General features: G+C 39.2%; 1 protein-coding gene across 4 annotated transcripts; it reads left to right on the top strand.

The window, feature by feature from the left end:
* The first annotated feature begins 345 nt into the window (after positions 1–345).
* LOC102221907 (lethal(3)malignant brain tumor-like protein 1) lies at positions 346–15,185 on the top strand. 4 transcript variants are annotated; one of them, XM_023331828.1, is made up of 22 exons: positions 346–435; positions 1,864–2,061; positions 2,636–2,820; positions 3,106–3,232; positions 4,293–4,464; positions 4,765–4,903; positions 5,062–5,110; positions 5,397–5,485; positions 6,787–6,891; positions 7,056–7,194; positions 7,724–7,815; positions 8,119–8,270; positions 9,429–9,505; positions 9,849–9,952; positions 10,053–10,163; positions 10,320–10,461; positions 11,589–11,691; positions 12,089–12,277; positions 12,363–12,412; positions 14,045–14,202; positions 14,294–14,356; positions 14,460–15,185. In XM_023331828.1, exons 2-22 carry the CDS (start codon positions 1,914–1,916, stop codon positions 14,592–14,594), a joined length of 2,529 nt encoding a protein of 842 aa, XP_023187596.1. In that variant the 5' UTR covers positions 346–435; positions 1,864–1,913; the 3' UTR covers positions 14,595–15,185. The 4 variants fall into 4 exon arrangements, with proteins under 4 accessions (XP_023187596.1, XP_023187592.1, XP_014324632.1 ...); XM_023331824.1 differs by having other exon boundaries at positions 387–424; XM_014469146.2 differs by lacking the exon at positions 346–435 and adding an exon at positions 736–754 and having other exon boundaries at positions 9,867–9,952.
* The last annotated feature ends 576 nt before the right edge of the window (positions 15,186–15,761 follow it).

Below are 15,761 nucleotides of genomic sequence, written 5' to 3'. Positions count from 1 at the left end.
GTGATTTTGTCCCAACAGTTTATCTTTCCCCTCAATGACTAAATAAAATGTTTTTTTTAAATTGTATGTTCAATTAAAGATCTTAAAAAGAACATGTGACGTGCTTTATTGGAAAAAAAAGAATTGACTGCAGTATTGACGTGACCTATATCGTGCTAATTATATAAGTGGTCTGTCTTGAAAGTGGCTCTGGCTGTGAAAATATCCTGTTCTATGAACAAATGTCTATTTAAAAATGATAAGACTATCCAGACTGGTAAGCAGTTTACGTGATAAACCCGAATATGTTCACTGAAGTGTTAAAAATGGAGAGCTTGCTAAAGAAGTCCTTCTGTCGTTAGGAAAATAAATAAGCGATCAGCTACTGTGTTGTAGCTGCGCGCATGCGCAAATTGAGCCCCGGAGCCGCAGGAAAGCAGCGCTGGTAAGCCAAATGTCAGTTTCCTAAATGTTGCCAACGCCTTTACTTTCACATTTATAACTATTTTAAAGCGGACAAGGAAATACTATTCACCTCGCCTCACAAGAAAAGGCTCCGGTTTGTGCGCTTGTTTGCTTTATTTTTAAAATGTCCATTAGGTACATCCTTTTTTTTTTACGGTGTGGATGTATTCAACCAGAAGCCTTTTCGATATAAGAGGGGGGGGAAACAATTATCTGATTAATTATGGCTGAAGACTTAATCTTTAAAATAATAAAACTAGGCTGCTGCATTTTTGTTACTACGGTGTCCGACATGCTTAACGTTGTATGGGTAAGATAATACTAATTCATTAAAGATGCTTATGGCGAAATTGGTAGGTTCTTTTTTTGTATACAATTGTGGGTTTTAAAGGACTTAGTGTTTTGGTTTTCCACAATTTTTTGGTTTGTGGATTTCAGAACCTCCGCCATTTTAACTGAAATGCTGTATTTTTGTGTATGTGTGTGTGTGAACTTGAAAGCTTGCGCGTAAATATTGGCGTGTCACCATGGTTGCCTTATTTTATTGGATGTAATGGATGGTTGTTTGGAAGTCATTATGGCCGTGGCTGTTTTGTAGTTTTATGAAAGTAAATTCAGCGTTCCTCTAGGACTGACTATGTTATTTTTTATTATTATTATTTTTATTGAACCGTTATTTCTGGGTTCATTTTTATTTTTTAATAAGTGTTGCTTCTGTAAACAGACTACCATTCAAAGACAGTTTTGGCATCAAATCTGTCACAGTCTGCAACATGGATTAAGGTCAACAAATCCTTAAAAAGTAAAACAGGGAACAAAAATTATAGATTTTCTTTTGGTTAAACATGATATTCCATATCAATACTCCTTGACCTTTTTAAAATTTTGACAAAGACCCAACATAAAGTAGTGGATAATTTGGGAAGTGTAAGGGAAAATGATCACTAAGGCATGTTTCACATAAATCTAAAAAGTGTGGCATGCATTTGAATGCAGCCCTTTTTTGCTCTGATGCCCCTAAATGCAATCCAGTGAAGCCAACTCACTTCAGAAGTCACCTAGTTGTGTGTAATGAGACAGATTTGCTCTGCGAAGTTTTTTGAGGTTTGTTTGAGAACACTAGTGGACAAACAACATCGCAAGAACCAAAGAACAAAGTTAATTGATCAGTGATATGGTTAGGTAAAATTATTACCCTACAGTTCAATCCATTACCACAAAGGACTTGGAATCTGATTCTCAGAGACTTCCAGTCAGACTGAACCTTTGGAAACCTGAGTGCTTTGAAACTTTTTCATAGTAATAATAATAATAATAATAATAATAATAATAATAAAAATTTGCAAGTCATTATAAACCTCTTAGTCTTTTAACACATTTTTTGTTGTGCTTGTTTTGTTTTGTTTATTGGCTTTCCAGCGGTCCAACACAGGAAACAGGGAGCCACCAATACGAGTGGCAAAGTAAACATGGACACTCAATCCAAAGAAGCTGACGGCACAACTACTGACCCATCGCCCTCCCCTGCCGGCGAGACCATCCTCATCTGCGACAATGTCGCCAAGAAAGCACGAGCCATGCCCCACGCCACCACCACCACAGCTCTCCTCTTGCCAGGTATAGTGATACGTCAATGAGCTGCAGTTAGTGTTTTAGTTCATCTAACTCATGCTGCTGGGTTCTTACATTGTTAAAGAAGCACAACAGCCATTTTATGGAAAATGTTAAAGGAAAACGCAGCGTTAGCCGCCACCCGCTCTTCCTTCAGTTTGTGAAAAGTTCTTGAAACGAACACTATTGCACTATTAGACCACTATTACTGTTGTTACTGAAATATATGAAATAAAATTAAAGTGGACTCAATTGGATTTAAATTATACCTGTTTGTGATGTAAAATGAACAGAGTTTTATTTTTGTTTTCACATGGCGATGGAAAACTGAGATGAACGGAAAAATTAATCTTCAGGGAAGAAGATTGCATTTTGAGAGTAATTGATATTGTGCTCTGTACGTTGAGTTTACATGGTTGCGCACCACGTTCTGTAAATTTACATTTAGGTCACATGACGCAATTATCTCTATTTTAGCTAATAGCGATATCCTTTCTCTGACATGACGCCAAGCGGTTACTTTCGTTGATCGCAGTAAGAAACGACGCACTTACAGGGATGCATGTTGTGTTTCCTGCAGCTCCTCCTGGTCACCAGAAAGTGGAACTCACTCAAGCCCTCGCTGTGGCAAACCCAGGTAAAGGCAGCAGACCAAATGAGATAGCTGCTCCCACCCTGACAGCACAGGTTGGGGGGGCTTGTAGCATCGTCCATGTCCTCGAGTGGAAGGAGGGGATGGCCATTCTGCCCAGTAGCAACCTCAAGGTGAGATCCTGTTTCTGATCTGATGCTTTGAAGTGTTCAGTGCACAGAGAAACAGAAACAGAAGGACCGGTGCATGTTAGCTTTTAGGGAGTTATGATAATAAAAGCAGGTTCTTCTACATGTTTAGTTAGTTGCTTTTCTACATAATGCGATTCATCGAATCTTTTTGTGGAGCAGAAAGAGCCAGAATTATATCAGAAATAGTTTTACGCATCCTGTGACTGCGTCAGAGGCCAAAAGTCGGACTCATTTTCACAAACGGTCCCTCGTCTGTGCACACTGCAGTTCTGTGTGAGTGATGTAGGCACGCTGAGCACGCTGATAACCCCAGGGACCACCAGCGGCCCCACTGACCCAGCAGCAGGGACTTCTGGACGATCCATCGAGGCAGAAAGCCCTCCGGACAAACCAGGTAGAGTCACTAAACCACTGGAAACAAAGACAAAATACAGCATTTTAATGAAAATGTTTCACTTTTTACACCGTATAAAAATACAAATGTACCAGATATTACAACCAGGATTTAAATTGGGATGTATTTATATTTATAGGAAGGATGGAAACAGTAAATATTTGGCTGTGCCAACAATAATGGAAACTCTTTATTGTGTTAGACTAATCCAGAGTGCGAACCCAGCCAGTCAAAACGACATAAATGCTCAAAAAGATATTTTACAATTTCGCAGACCATTAAAAGGCCTGTAATGCATGAAGAATAATCTAGTTGAAATTTATTCAGTGTATGAAATAAAGTTTTCATTGGTGTAAATATCAAAAATACCAGGGGAATTGTTCACTTTTTTATATTTTTACAAATGCATTACAGCTTTCACAGATCATAAATGTAGTTTAACCTGTGTTGGATATTCCAGCTGGAGGTAAGCCCAGTCTAGGCATTTTACATTTGAACTGAATTTGGTAAATATTGTCTAAATGCTTATAAAGCAATAAAATAGCCATTTAGTGATTCGTCCAGCTGGTTGCTGTGAACAGGATGCTGCCTCAGCATTATTGTTAAAACTAGCTGATTGAACCATAAAACTGAATAGATTTCATGTTGCTTATAGTTGACTAATTTTATTTTTTAGTGCTTCTAAAGATAGTTCTGACTGGTGTCTGGAGCCAAACAGCAGAAAATGAGCTGCAAAATAATTTAAATATGGGCTTATGTCACTGAACCAACCAGCATTAAATACTGTTCCGTAATGCTAAGTGTATTTCATTTTGCTGCCGGTTACACTGGTTACACTGAAACGCTGCTATTTCCTGTATACGTATAATATTTTCTCCATTCAGTGATCCTACCGTGTGCGCACTGAATGAAGCGCAGATGAGCAACAATTACACGAGCTGCAGCAGAGCTCCTGTGGAGAAGTCAAGAGGCTGCAGCTGCATGTCCACAACGTCGTTCGGCAATAACAAGACAAATGCGGTTTTCCATGAACTGGATATGAATCTTTAATTCCTCTCAGCCCCAGAAGTGTCTGTCCCTGTCGGTACCGTGAGAGCCGCTGCCGCTGTGGAGCCAGAGAGGCTGGTTCCTGTCAAACCCGAGGCCCAGGTGGGGCCGGAGCAACAGAACCACGATCCAAGAGCACAAAGGAGCTACGCGGAGGAGCTCCGCAGGGACCCTGTCTCGGACAAGTATGCTTACAAAACAAGCTTTGAGATTTTTTCTTTTTTTTTTTTTTTTTGTGCAAGCAAATTCAACGCAATTAATTCTGGTCACATGAATCAAATTCATATTTAATCAAATTTACTTCATTCTAACCCAGTTAAATCAGTTCTAATGAATTTTCTTCCAGTGTATCGCATTCGATTAATGAGTTCAGCACGTTTTAGTCAAATTTGAATTCAATACAAAACAGCGCAATTCATCACGACTTCATCTCGTTTCCTGAAGGGAAGTTTGATTTTTTGCATCACATTTCTCACTTGCCTTAGGAGAAGTGTCAGCGTGGAGAAGGTGCCTGCAGGTGGAAGGGTCTCCTCTCTGAACCCAGACCACCTGAAACCCATGAGGAAGAGGAAGAGGAAGGAGTACTTGAGTCCGTCCGAGGAAGACTCTGACATGGAGGGAACGGTGGGACAGCAGTTCGCTCTCTATTTACTCTTCATTTAGTGTGAAGCTTCCTGTGGGAATTTATAGGTTTCGGTTTCAAGATGTTCTTTCAGATAAAATATCTTTTTTTTTCTGTAAGAGAATTTCTGTGTTTAATTCATTTCAAACATATTTTCTAGGATGAGAAGATGGATTATTCTAAAGCAGATGGTCGACTCATCAGAGGAGGTTATTGTTTCCTTTTCCCATTCTTGTGCTTGAAAATGCTGGATTTAAGTTTCAAATTTGCAAAATGACACGATGAATAAAATAGCGGATAATAATTTGTTAATCTGGCGATTTACTCAAGATTTTTAGAGCCGACTCCTTCGCTTTTCCTGCCTTCTTCCATTCCAGTCAATATTTAACTATGTCCATTATTCTTCTCTATCTGTAGTTTCATTTTAGTCTTATAACAAAATCTTCAGATATGCATCTCATAAAGAAATACTCTGATTTATATTGTTTTGAGAAGGTGGAGACAGTAAAACTGAACAATGGACCTGGACTCAGTATCTGGAGGAAACCAAATCTGTTGCTGCTCCCAACAAGCTCTTCCATGAGGTATCCTTCCCTTTCTTTTTATAACTTGTAGCATAAATATAATATAGCAACTCATCCAAGAATAAGAGGAAATACAGGAAAAATATTTACCTTTTAGATGTATCTTACGTCATATTTCTGTGGAGTTTGAGGGGGTTTATTTTTAAAGAGAATGTGTTTGCATTTTGTGTTTTTAATCTGTTTTTAAATGTCCTGGTGTGGAGGGTGTGTGTAAGTGTCTGTCCATATGTGTGTGTTTGGGCAAGGAAGATGCAGAGTTCTTACCCTGCAGCTGCTAAACAGCCAGCTGGCATGTAGATAGCATCTAATGTAATCCAATCTGATTCACTCTTTCCTGCAGTTCTCCAGCAGTCAGTTTTGTTTCTTTATTTCTTATGACTTTAATTGTATAGAAAAAAAATATAAGCTATTATTAAGTGCCATGAACTGTAACATTTATAGTTCTAAGTCACATTAAAATGCATATTAAAAAACAATTATGTTTAAATAAAACCCTACAAAACAATCAACTTGAATAAACATAGTGTTCATAGTTAACGCTCCTTTAGAAACTGCCTCTGGTTTGATGTAAAATTATGAACGTTGAGTTTTAGTTCTGCAGGTAAAGACTTCTACATACATAGGAGTATGAGGTCATCACTAAAGATAAACCAACAAAATGTCAGTGGGAATAAATGAAAAACATTTTCAGTTTTTTTGTGTGTTGTTTTTAGAAAACTAATAATCTTTTGACATTTTATGAGGCGGTCTGTGTCATTCCCTTTCAGAAATACATTTGTTCTTTGAATGAAAATCATATTAAAATATTAAATAAGAAGAACTTTAGTGTTAAATGTAAGAATTTGAAAAAGTTTGACATTTAAATTGTCAGAAGCTTGTAGAGACTTTTCTTTACTTCCTTTGCTATCCCCTTCATTGTGTCTGATGGGAAGATAATTTAGTTCCTCTTTCAGCCGAGCGGCCGACAGCTTGGAGAAATTTGACCTCTGAATCGTCTCTTATTTCAACCACTGGGAAACAGAAAGTCATAGATTTCTAATCCAAAGCTCCTAGAAAAATTAACTCACAATAATTAAAATGCTTTAGTTGCGGGTTTTTTTAATGGGATTGCTCCGATTTTTTCCTCCTGCCGAAAAAAGGGGGCAGGTTGCATCTTTCTAAACTGTTCTGTGTGAGAAAAAAAAAACATATTTAAAGGTTTCTATGCCATTTTCTCAGGGGAACCAACAATTTCGTCTTTATCTGTGTATCTTTTATCTGTGCTGAAGTGAGTGACGAGTTTGTTCTCGCCGTGCGTTCAGGCGCAGAGCGTCCCCACTGTGAAGAACGGCTTCAAGCAGGGGATGAAGCTGGAAGGCATCGACCCGCAGCATCCTTCCATGTACTTCGTCCTGACCGTGGCTGAGGTGAGCCACACGTGCAATCATACATTCAGACTGTCGCTCACAAAGTCCACGATGAGCAACGTTGATTGACAAATCGCGGCTCATTCACGGAGCGGTCAGAGCAGGATGGGGGTCAGGCGGCCTCCTCCGGGTTTTGCCGCTCTCACGTGTGTGTCGCGCTGCAGGTGTGCGGTTACCGGCTGCGGCTCCATTTTGACGGTTACTCTGACTGCCACGACTTCTGGGTGAACGCCAACTCTCCCGACATCCACCCGGCAGGCTGGTGCGAGAGCACGGGAGAGCACAAGCTGCACACTCCAAAAGGTCAGAGGTCATGGCATCTGTAAACCTTACCAGTCCACCAAAAAGGGTCACAGAAATTTCACGACTCTTTTTATTTTGTTTCTTTTGTATTTTGACCAAATAATTCAGCTGTAAAAAAAAAAGCGTTTTCTCATTTTTTCAAACATTTAGCCAAAATGTGCAGCCTTCTGTCAATATTTATTTATTTTTTCATATTGGAGCCATATTTGGGGTTTACTCAACTAATAAAAAAATTAAAAAGTTTACCAGCTGAAATGGATACATAAGGAAATAGTTTTTTTCCAGTAATTAAAGGCAGGGAATAAATATACTTTTGTGTGAGTGTTAGCAAAGTAGTAGCTGATATTTCTATGTTGGCATTTGTCAATTCCTTCATCTTAAATGTATAAAAATAAGGTTTTAAAGTAATTTGTATAAAGAAGCAGTGCCATGCTACAGTGTAAGCAAATATAAAAACAGGATAATTACCTCTAAAGATTTGGAAGCTGACGCTCCATGTGCCGTCCCTGTCTCCCTGTTGTTTCTGCAGGTTGTAAGGAGGAGGAGTTCACGTGGACCAACTATCTGAGGATGACTAAAGCTCAAGTTGCTCCCAAAGAACTTTTTGCCAGTCCTGGGAGGGTAAGTGCCACTCCACAGTATGATTCATGCTGCGCATATGAGCTGCAAACACCAGGAGCTGACAGGTTCAGCGCCAGGAAACTGAATTCTGTTTTTCTTGTGCATTTTTTACTTGGATTAAGATATAGTTACTAAATGTTTGTGAAATTTAGAGAGATGGTGGTGCTTGAAATAAGAAAGAAATCTCTATATCAATTGCCTTTACTTTGCTGTTTTTATTTGTCTTAGTTAATCCCGACGTGTTTGTCTGTAAGTTGAACAACACTTACCGATACCTTCCTGTTCTTTGTGCTCGTTGCTCAGACGGATGTAAAGTGTGGTTTTGAGACAGGAATGAAGCTGGAAGCCGTCGACCGGATGAATCCCTCGCTCATCTGCGTGGCAACCGTCACAGACGTGGTCGACGACCGTTTTCTGGTTCATTTTGACAACTGGGATGACACGTACGACTACTGGTAAGCTCTTGGACTCTGCAGGTCATTTTGGCCTTTTTTGTCTTCTCATTTGGTTATTTTATATCTGCATTTTTCCTTTGAAGATTTTTTTATTGGCGCTATTGGCTTTTTATTCATAACTCTGATCAACAGCCAAAAAATATGCCTGGGGTTTTTCAACTGTTTTAGAGTCATTTTGATGTGCTGAATCCAAAAATCACATTGTTTGTTCTCAATCAGGTCGACTTTCTGAACTATGGATGCAACATGAGCGTCAGAAGCATGACTTGATCTCACATATTAATCGGTTTCCTGAGAATCTGGGATCAATGATTGATGATCAATCAGGACATAAAAGAGACGGAGAATTTTGCACAATGAAGACGTAATTTTAAATTCACATATACTTACCCTTATCAGTGTTTACTATTCAGTTTACAGAAATCCAAGTTTGCAACATTTAATTAACACACTCTTTTTTTCTCCTAAAGCCTTTTCTGGATGAGAAATATTAACGGAAATGAACTGATTATGTCACAAAAATTTAATCAACTTAGTCAGAGGATCGGGTTTCTCTAAATCAAATTAGAATAAAAACTTGACCTGATTGAGAAAGATGGATGTAACTATTTTGATTCAGCGGTGCAAAATAGTCCTAATTCAGTTAAAAAAAATAGACAACTTCCAAAAAATATTTTTTGTAACTCGGTGTAATCAGAAAGGGAGTGGGCAGAGAGAGTAGAAAAGACATGCAGCAAAAGGTTCAAAGGGCCTCATGCTATCCCATATCTGACATTTTTAAAATTTTCTATATTGACAGTTTGTACCATGCATGAATTCATACCCACCAGGTGACGCTTTATCAACTGATTATTGAAACCTGTTTGATTTGTTTATAAGGAAATATGGTGACAAATGACCGTCCACTTATAGATTTCTTTACTCATTTCTATGGGTTGTAGAAATACAACCAAAAAAATAAACGTACACATCATATTTTAGATACTTTGGTAAGAATTGGTTCATTTAAGGGCATGAAATAACCACCAGAATCTTCAACACACAGAATACATGGACTGCCAGTGGATAATTGTTTAAAGTACAATTTCTTGTCTTACACTAGCAACGCAGTTTTGTTTTTTTCCGCACTTCAGTTCATTCTGATTTTAACCTGTGCAGGTGTGATGCCAGCAGCCCGTACATCCATCCTGTTGGTTGGTGCCAGGAGAGGAACCTTCCGCTAACGCCGCCCCAAGGTGACCAGCACAATATTACCAGTAATAATTACATCTATAACTAATTTCAAATACCCAAAATAATCACATTTACCCATCCTTCATGTTCTTTGCAATTTTTTTGTTCACCTTTTACTTTCATAAATGAAGCACCTGATCTGATTTCTGAAAATGTGGTTTAAATCCGTTTTACATCTAGACATTATTTTCTTATGTTTTTTTTTTTTTTCCCCCTGTATGCTCTAAGAAGTTCTAGTTAAAATATCACAAGGTCTTAATATGAATTTTGGACATGCTTTGTTCACAATTGTTGAACAGTTGTTGTTGACAGGAAGTAAAAAGTACATATTCACACCATAAAAAGTGTTTTCTGCGGCACCAGATTATCCCGATCCCGGACAGTTTTCCTGGTCTCGGTACCTGGAGGAGACCGGCTCCAAGGCTGTGGCTGCCGACGCCTTTAGAGTGGTGAGAATATAATGATAAGCAACAACTGTTTTTCTTATTTTTCTTCTCTATTTTTTAGAATACGTTTGACATGTTTGCTATACGTTTACTCGTTTTGCAGAGGCCGCCTCACAGCTTCCAGCCTCAGATGAAACTGGAGGCCGTGGACAAGAGAAGTCCTGGTCTGATCAGAGTGGCGACAGTGGAAGAAGTGGAGACTCATCGCATTAAGGTAGCACTCTTCATCTGAGTAGCGCACCTGTGTGATTTTATAAAACCCTGATTGATCTACTTGACATCACATTTTGCAGTCGACGTTTCAGGCTCAGCCGTGTTCATTTTGAATGTTTGTCTCATGACTTCACTTCGTTTGTTTCTCCTTTCCCAGGTGCATTATGATGGTTGGAGTCACATCTATGACGAGTGGATGGACTCAGATCACCCAGACATCCACCCAGCAGGGTGGTGCGAAGCGACTGGCCACCCTCTGAAAGTTCCTCCTCGGGACGCTAAAAGTCAGCAGCCGCATGGTAACAACAGGAACTTATGACTCTGTGTTGCTTCGAAAGCATGTTCGTTTCTATCTAGTACCAGATGTCTCCCCTTTTCACCTTTTTTGTCTCTAAAATGGCTATTTGAGGGAATTAGGTAAAGGTAATCTGGTAAATACAAAAAGTATTTCTCAAATAATGACTACATTTATTAAGAGAAATAGCATCCCAAACCACTCCTCCTTTTTAAGTCTTGATGTAACTGTGATAAATTCACCACGTATATTTGATTTGGTTTCAAATCAAAAGTTTGATTACAGCCAGACTTGTAAAATGAAGATGCAACTTAAAAATAACCTGTCTGACAAGATGAAGCAGACCAAAACATCTCAAAAGCAACACATAAGGTCTCAGTCGGGGATGAGAAACAAAGGAATTTAGATTGTCATTTTGTGAAGTGTTACAAAGCCGTTTCTAAGGCTCCGGGTCTCCAGTGAACTATAGTGAGAGCTGTACATAGAAAACATATGGAACAGTTAGTGAAAATCTAACTACAGAATTTTAGACAAAGGGACCTGTTAAAGTCAGTTTAACACGGTGATGACAGTATGATGGTTTGGAGTTGCTTTCTTGCATTATTTGCTGGAACTGAAACTTTGAAGCATAAAACCCCGAAGCAGAAAGTTCAGCTATTGGTTCATGATCTTAAAGGTCCAGTGAGATTTGGTTATGCAGCAGGGTAGTTATCCAAACCACATCTGCAAGACTGACTTAGATGCATTACTGTGAACTAAGAAGGTCATCCGGAGTCCTGCGACGTGGCTGAATTAAACCAAATCTGGAAAACAGAGTGGGCCAAAACTCCTCCTCAGTGATGTAAATACCTTATTGCGAGGTCTCATACATATTTGTCACCAGTTAGTATATTTAGATTTACGTTTTCATATGTAAAAACTGCATTTTGTTTTCACCCAGCTTCTATTTTTAGAATATTAAATTGATGACCTGAAACATTTTCGAGTTAAAAAAAAAAGGCAAAGACAGAAGAACTCTTCAGTGATACAAATTGATCTTTACAGGACTGGGCCACATTCAGGATTTAGGATAATACCACGTTTGTTCACTGTTTATGTGGTTATTCACCATGTTTTTTTGTAAACATTTAGGTGTGAGAGAGCCTCCTGCTATGGGTCAGAACACCTACCCCACCACGGTCCCTTGCAAACCCATCAGCCACCCCAGAACCAACAAGTATAGTTTCCACAACAGGTCAGAAATGAGCTAACCTGCTCATCTAGTGATATAAAAAACTGCACATTTTTAAACACTTTTTGCTTTGAGCTGAAGCATAATAACACATCACTGAAAAAAAAAAGAATCTGGAGCAAATTGTTGAGCTGATAAATGTAAGAATTGATCTGTTTGAATGCTACCAATTAAAATTGAAACGTAAATATATTTATTATATCTATAGCTGTCACTGGAACCATTTCTTTCTATTCTAAAATCTAAAAAATGTCAACATCTGAAAAATTGATTCATAACCAAACATTAAGTGTCTAGATGTGGAAACTGAAATGATAAAAAAAAAAAAAGTAAATTATGTAGCAAGTCCTTTTACTTCTCTGGATGCAGATTTTCATTTGGGGCTCTGTCTTTGAAACAGGAAGTGCCCAACCCCGGGTTGTGATGGTTCAGGTCATGTGACCGGTCGGTTCACAGCCCATCACTGCATATCCGGCTGCCCGTTGGCCGAGCGCAACCAGGGAAGGCTGAAGGCCGACCTGTCGGACTCCGAGTGCAAGAGAAACCTCTTCATCAGCCAGAGGACTAAGAAAACTCATTACCGTGGCAGGTAGAAACCCGTACGCATAAATATGTGTGCTTCTAATGACTGGAAGTTTTATTCAAGTGTCACAAAGATATTTTCTTGTTTTAAGGATTGGCCGTCCGCCCAAATACAGAAAGAACCAACAGAGGGACTACCAGAGTAAGGTTTTGTCTGTTGTTATTTCCACATTTAAGCAGTATAAGCATTCATTGGACAGATGTGTCTAAAACTGAATTAATTAGACACCAGAACAGGGGACATTTTTGGGGGGATAAACCAAAGACAGCATTCTAGGTCATCAACCTCCTGCCAACTGTGAAGCACGGCGGTGGAAGTGTGATGGTTTGGGGAATCTTTGATGCAGCAGGAACTAAGTCAGCATCATAGAACGCACCAAACACCCAGAGAGTCCCAGAGGAAAATGTGAGAACGCCTGTAAAGAAACATGACAATGACGTAGAACATACTAGGAAATCCACAAAGACTGGCTTAGAAATAAGTAATGGAAAATCCTGGGTATAGTCAAAGCCCTGATCTTCATCTCACTGAGATGGTGTGGGGTGAATTGAAACAATCTGTACATGTTAAGAAACTCCTCCTCAAACATCTCGCAGCTGAAAGGAAAACCTTCCTCACACTGATGTCAAAGACTGGTGAAGTTATTTTAACTAAAACAAGTAACAGTGGTGGGGTGTCCTAACTTTGTTCTCATCAAGAAACTACAATTTTGTTGATCTTTTATTAAAGGGAATCCAAGTCAGTTTTTGTTTTTAATAGTCATTAAATCACATTAATTTCCAGAGATACATAAATTAAGATTAGACAGCGACATGTGAACATTTGAACTCAATATATTACATTAGGTTTTCTCATTTGTTCACCTGGCTGTGTTAAGTTGCACAAAATTTGAGACCAAACTTCAGCTTTAGGAGAAAACAAACACAGCGTTAATTAACATTTGCATCTGGAGAAAACACACAAAGCTCACATCTCAGTGAGAATCGGATGAGTTCTGACTTGGGGCTGAACGTCCCCTCATCTACATAGGATACATCACACATTACGTAGCCACACCCCCTGGCTCAAGTCTCAGGCAAAAATCTATAAGTTACTTATCTGTAAGTTTCAGTTGAGCAGGGTTGCATACACATTCACAGCTCAACTTTGGACATATTCTCTGTGCTTCTTGTGGATAAGACACCCTTTTAGGTTTATCTAACGAAACGTAATAGATAACTTCTACTTTCTTTCTGTGTCCAAACATGTGTTTCTCCAAAAAGGCCTTTCTGCAGATGGCTGCACAGATACTAGTAACTGAACTTCTACAAATTAGGCTTGTCACCTTAGCCATGTCTAACATCTCTAACCGCTGAACACCCTGTTCTTCACTTATTTGTGGAGGGTCAGAAGAGCAAATGTTCTGCTGAGCTGCAACTGAATGCAAACCTTTAATAAAAACATCATAAAGTGTACATTCAAAGAAATTAAATATTGTTAATTATTTTTTCCTTCACAGCTGCATTTGGTTATTTAATATCTATGCATTTGCATATAGACTGCATAGCAAATGCGGTATTTTAAAAAGCTTAAATCATATAATAAATATTGACTTATAAGAAACAAAAATAATGACGAAGTGACATTAGACCATTCAGATGTTAGTGGGGCAAACCCTTTTGTCAAAGGGTTTATGTTTATTTTTAAAATCTTTAACCTTGTTCCTGTTGAGCCCTTTTTTACCCATGTAGGCTTGTTTTAGTCCTCAGTCCATTTCTTGTTCTTTTTGTCCAGACATGTCCGCAGAGGGAGTGTACCCGTCCCTGTTCATGTCGGCTCTGACCGGTCAGTCCGACCGGACTCTGTCTCTCTGCTGGGAGCAGCACTGTAAGCTGCTCCCGGGCGTTCAGGGCATCCATGCCAGCCAGGTGGCAGCATGGAGTGTCGATGAGGTCGGCAAACGTTACGGCTCACCTTTCTTTTCATGGAGTCATTACTGTCTCTGTTTTGATCGTTCGGAATGTCTTCGGTGGATCTCTGCAGGTCTTCAGGTTCGTCCAGAATTTGATTGGCTGTGAAGAACAGGCTCGTCTCTTCAAAGAGGAGGTACGACCACCAAATGATTATAAAAAAAAACAACAAAAAAACGCACCGATCTCTACTGTCAACAAACAAAACCTGTCGTTAACCTCTGCCCGTGTTTCTCCAGATGATTGACGGGGAAGCTTTGCTGCTGCTCACCCAGACCGACATTGTGAAGATAATGAGCATCAAGCTGGGGCCCGCCCTCAAGATCTCCAACGCCATCCTCATGTTCAAAACCACAGACGAGGGGCTCAAGTGATATCACCTCCGCTCACCGGAGCGAGGCGTCGATCATCGTGTGCCAAATCCATTCTGTAGCAGGGTCAGAAAGGAACCCTGAATACGTTTTTCCATGTGTTTGGTGTCTTGTGCCCATCAGAGAGAGGGATGGGAAAAAGGGGGAGACTGGAGTAGATCGGATAGAAACAAAGCTGAGAAGGTTGGATAAATGGAGATCATTTGTACAGCTGACGGAGGAATCCTGAGATGTTTTAAAAAAATGGTTGAAAAAGGTCGGTTTGCTATGTTTCTTTGGTCGGTTGTTGCCAAACACTAAGACATCTGCGTCACAGAGTTGTCGTCTGTAACGCGTTTGACTAAAACCTGAAGTCTGCACAGCTGTGCAAGCTGAACCTCAGTTTTGGCTATGAATGGAAGAAAAACAAAGCTGAAGTGTTTTGATGGCAGTATTGTTAAGCCAGCACTTGAAAAAACAGTGACTTCCTGTACGAGAGATCAAATTCGACACAATAGCTGGGTTTAGCAGAAAGTATTGTAAACGAAACGTTTACGTGGAATCCAGATTTGAACAGAGGCGAGAAAAAGGGGGCACGATTTAAAATAAAATACAACAACGCAGATAAAACACCTGAATTGTTACACTTGTATAAAAATGAAATATAAATGTATATAAATGAAAGAGAAGGGAGAAGTGGACAGTCTAAAACGTGGGTAGAAAAAGTAAGAAGGAGGTGTTAATTGCAGTAAATGAGGCCGGATAGTGAGGACTCTGCGAGCTTCACATTTTGTGCAATAATAAATTCAAAGGGGTCTGCTTAGAAACAGATGCCTAGCTGTTGCTTGGTAACAGTATAAAAATAATTAAACGCATACAAATAAGCTACTTTAGTCAGTCTGTTTCATGCACAGAGAAACTCAAGTATTACTTGTAATCAGAAGTTCAAGTTGTTTGTACTTAAATGTCTCCATTGAGAGTTAGAAAACAGCACAGGCTTTGACTTGTTGTCTCTACTTGAAAAAAAAAAAAAAAATCTGAACCTATTTTTTTCCTAATGGAAAAACGAAAAACAAATCCGCGTTTGAGCACAATTGTAAAATCTGGACGGTATAACAGCACCACAAGCCGTCACTAGAGAGTGCAAAAATCCACATTTAGCACTATAAACATATGTTTGGTTTACTTGTG

Source organism: Xiphophorus maculatus, chromosome 1 (assembly GCF_002775205.1).
Source record: "Xiphophorus maculatus strain JP 163 A chromosome 1, X_maculatus-5.0-male, whole genome shotgun sequence".
Taxonomy (NCBI): Eukaryota; Metazoa; Chordata; class Actinopteri; order Cyprinodontiformes; family Poeciliidae; genus Xiphophorus; species Xiphophorus maculatus.
The sequence above is the reverse complement of the archived record's forward strand: the minus strand, read 5'-3'. Positions and strand labels throughout refer to the sequence as shown.

Coding starts and splice junctions, on each gene's coding strand:
- LOC102221907 (XM_023331814.1), top strand. Junction 9,506..9,848: donor TCCGCTAACGCCGCCCCAAG/GTGACCAGCACA, acceptor CACCATAAAAAG/TGTTTTCTGCGGCACCAGAT. Junction 12,278..12,362: donor AAAACTCATTACCGTGGCAG/GTAGAAACCCGT, acceptor TCTTGTTTTAAG/GATTGGCCGTCCGCCCAAAT.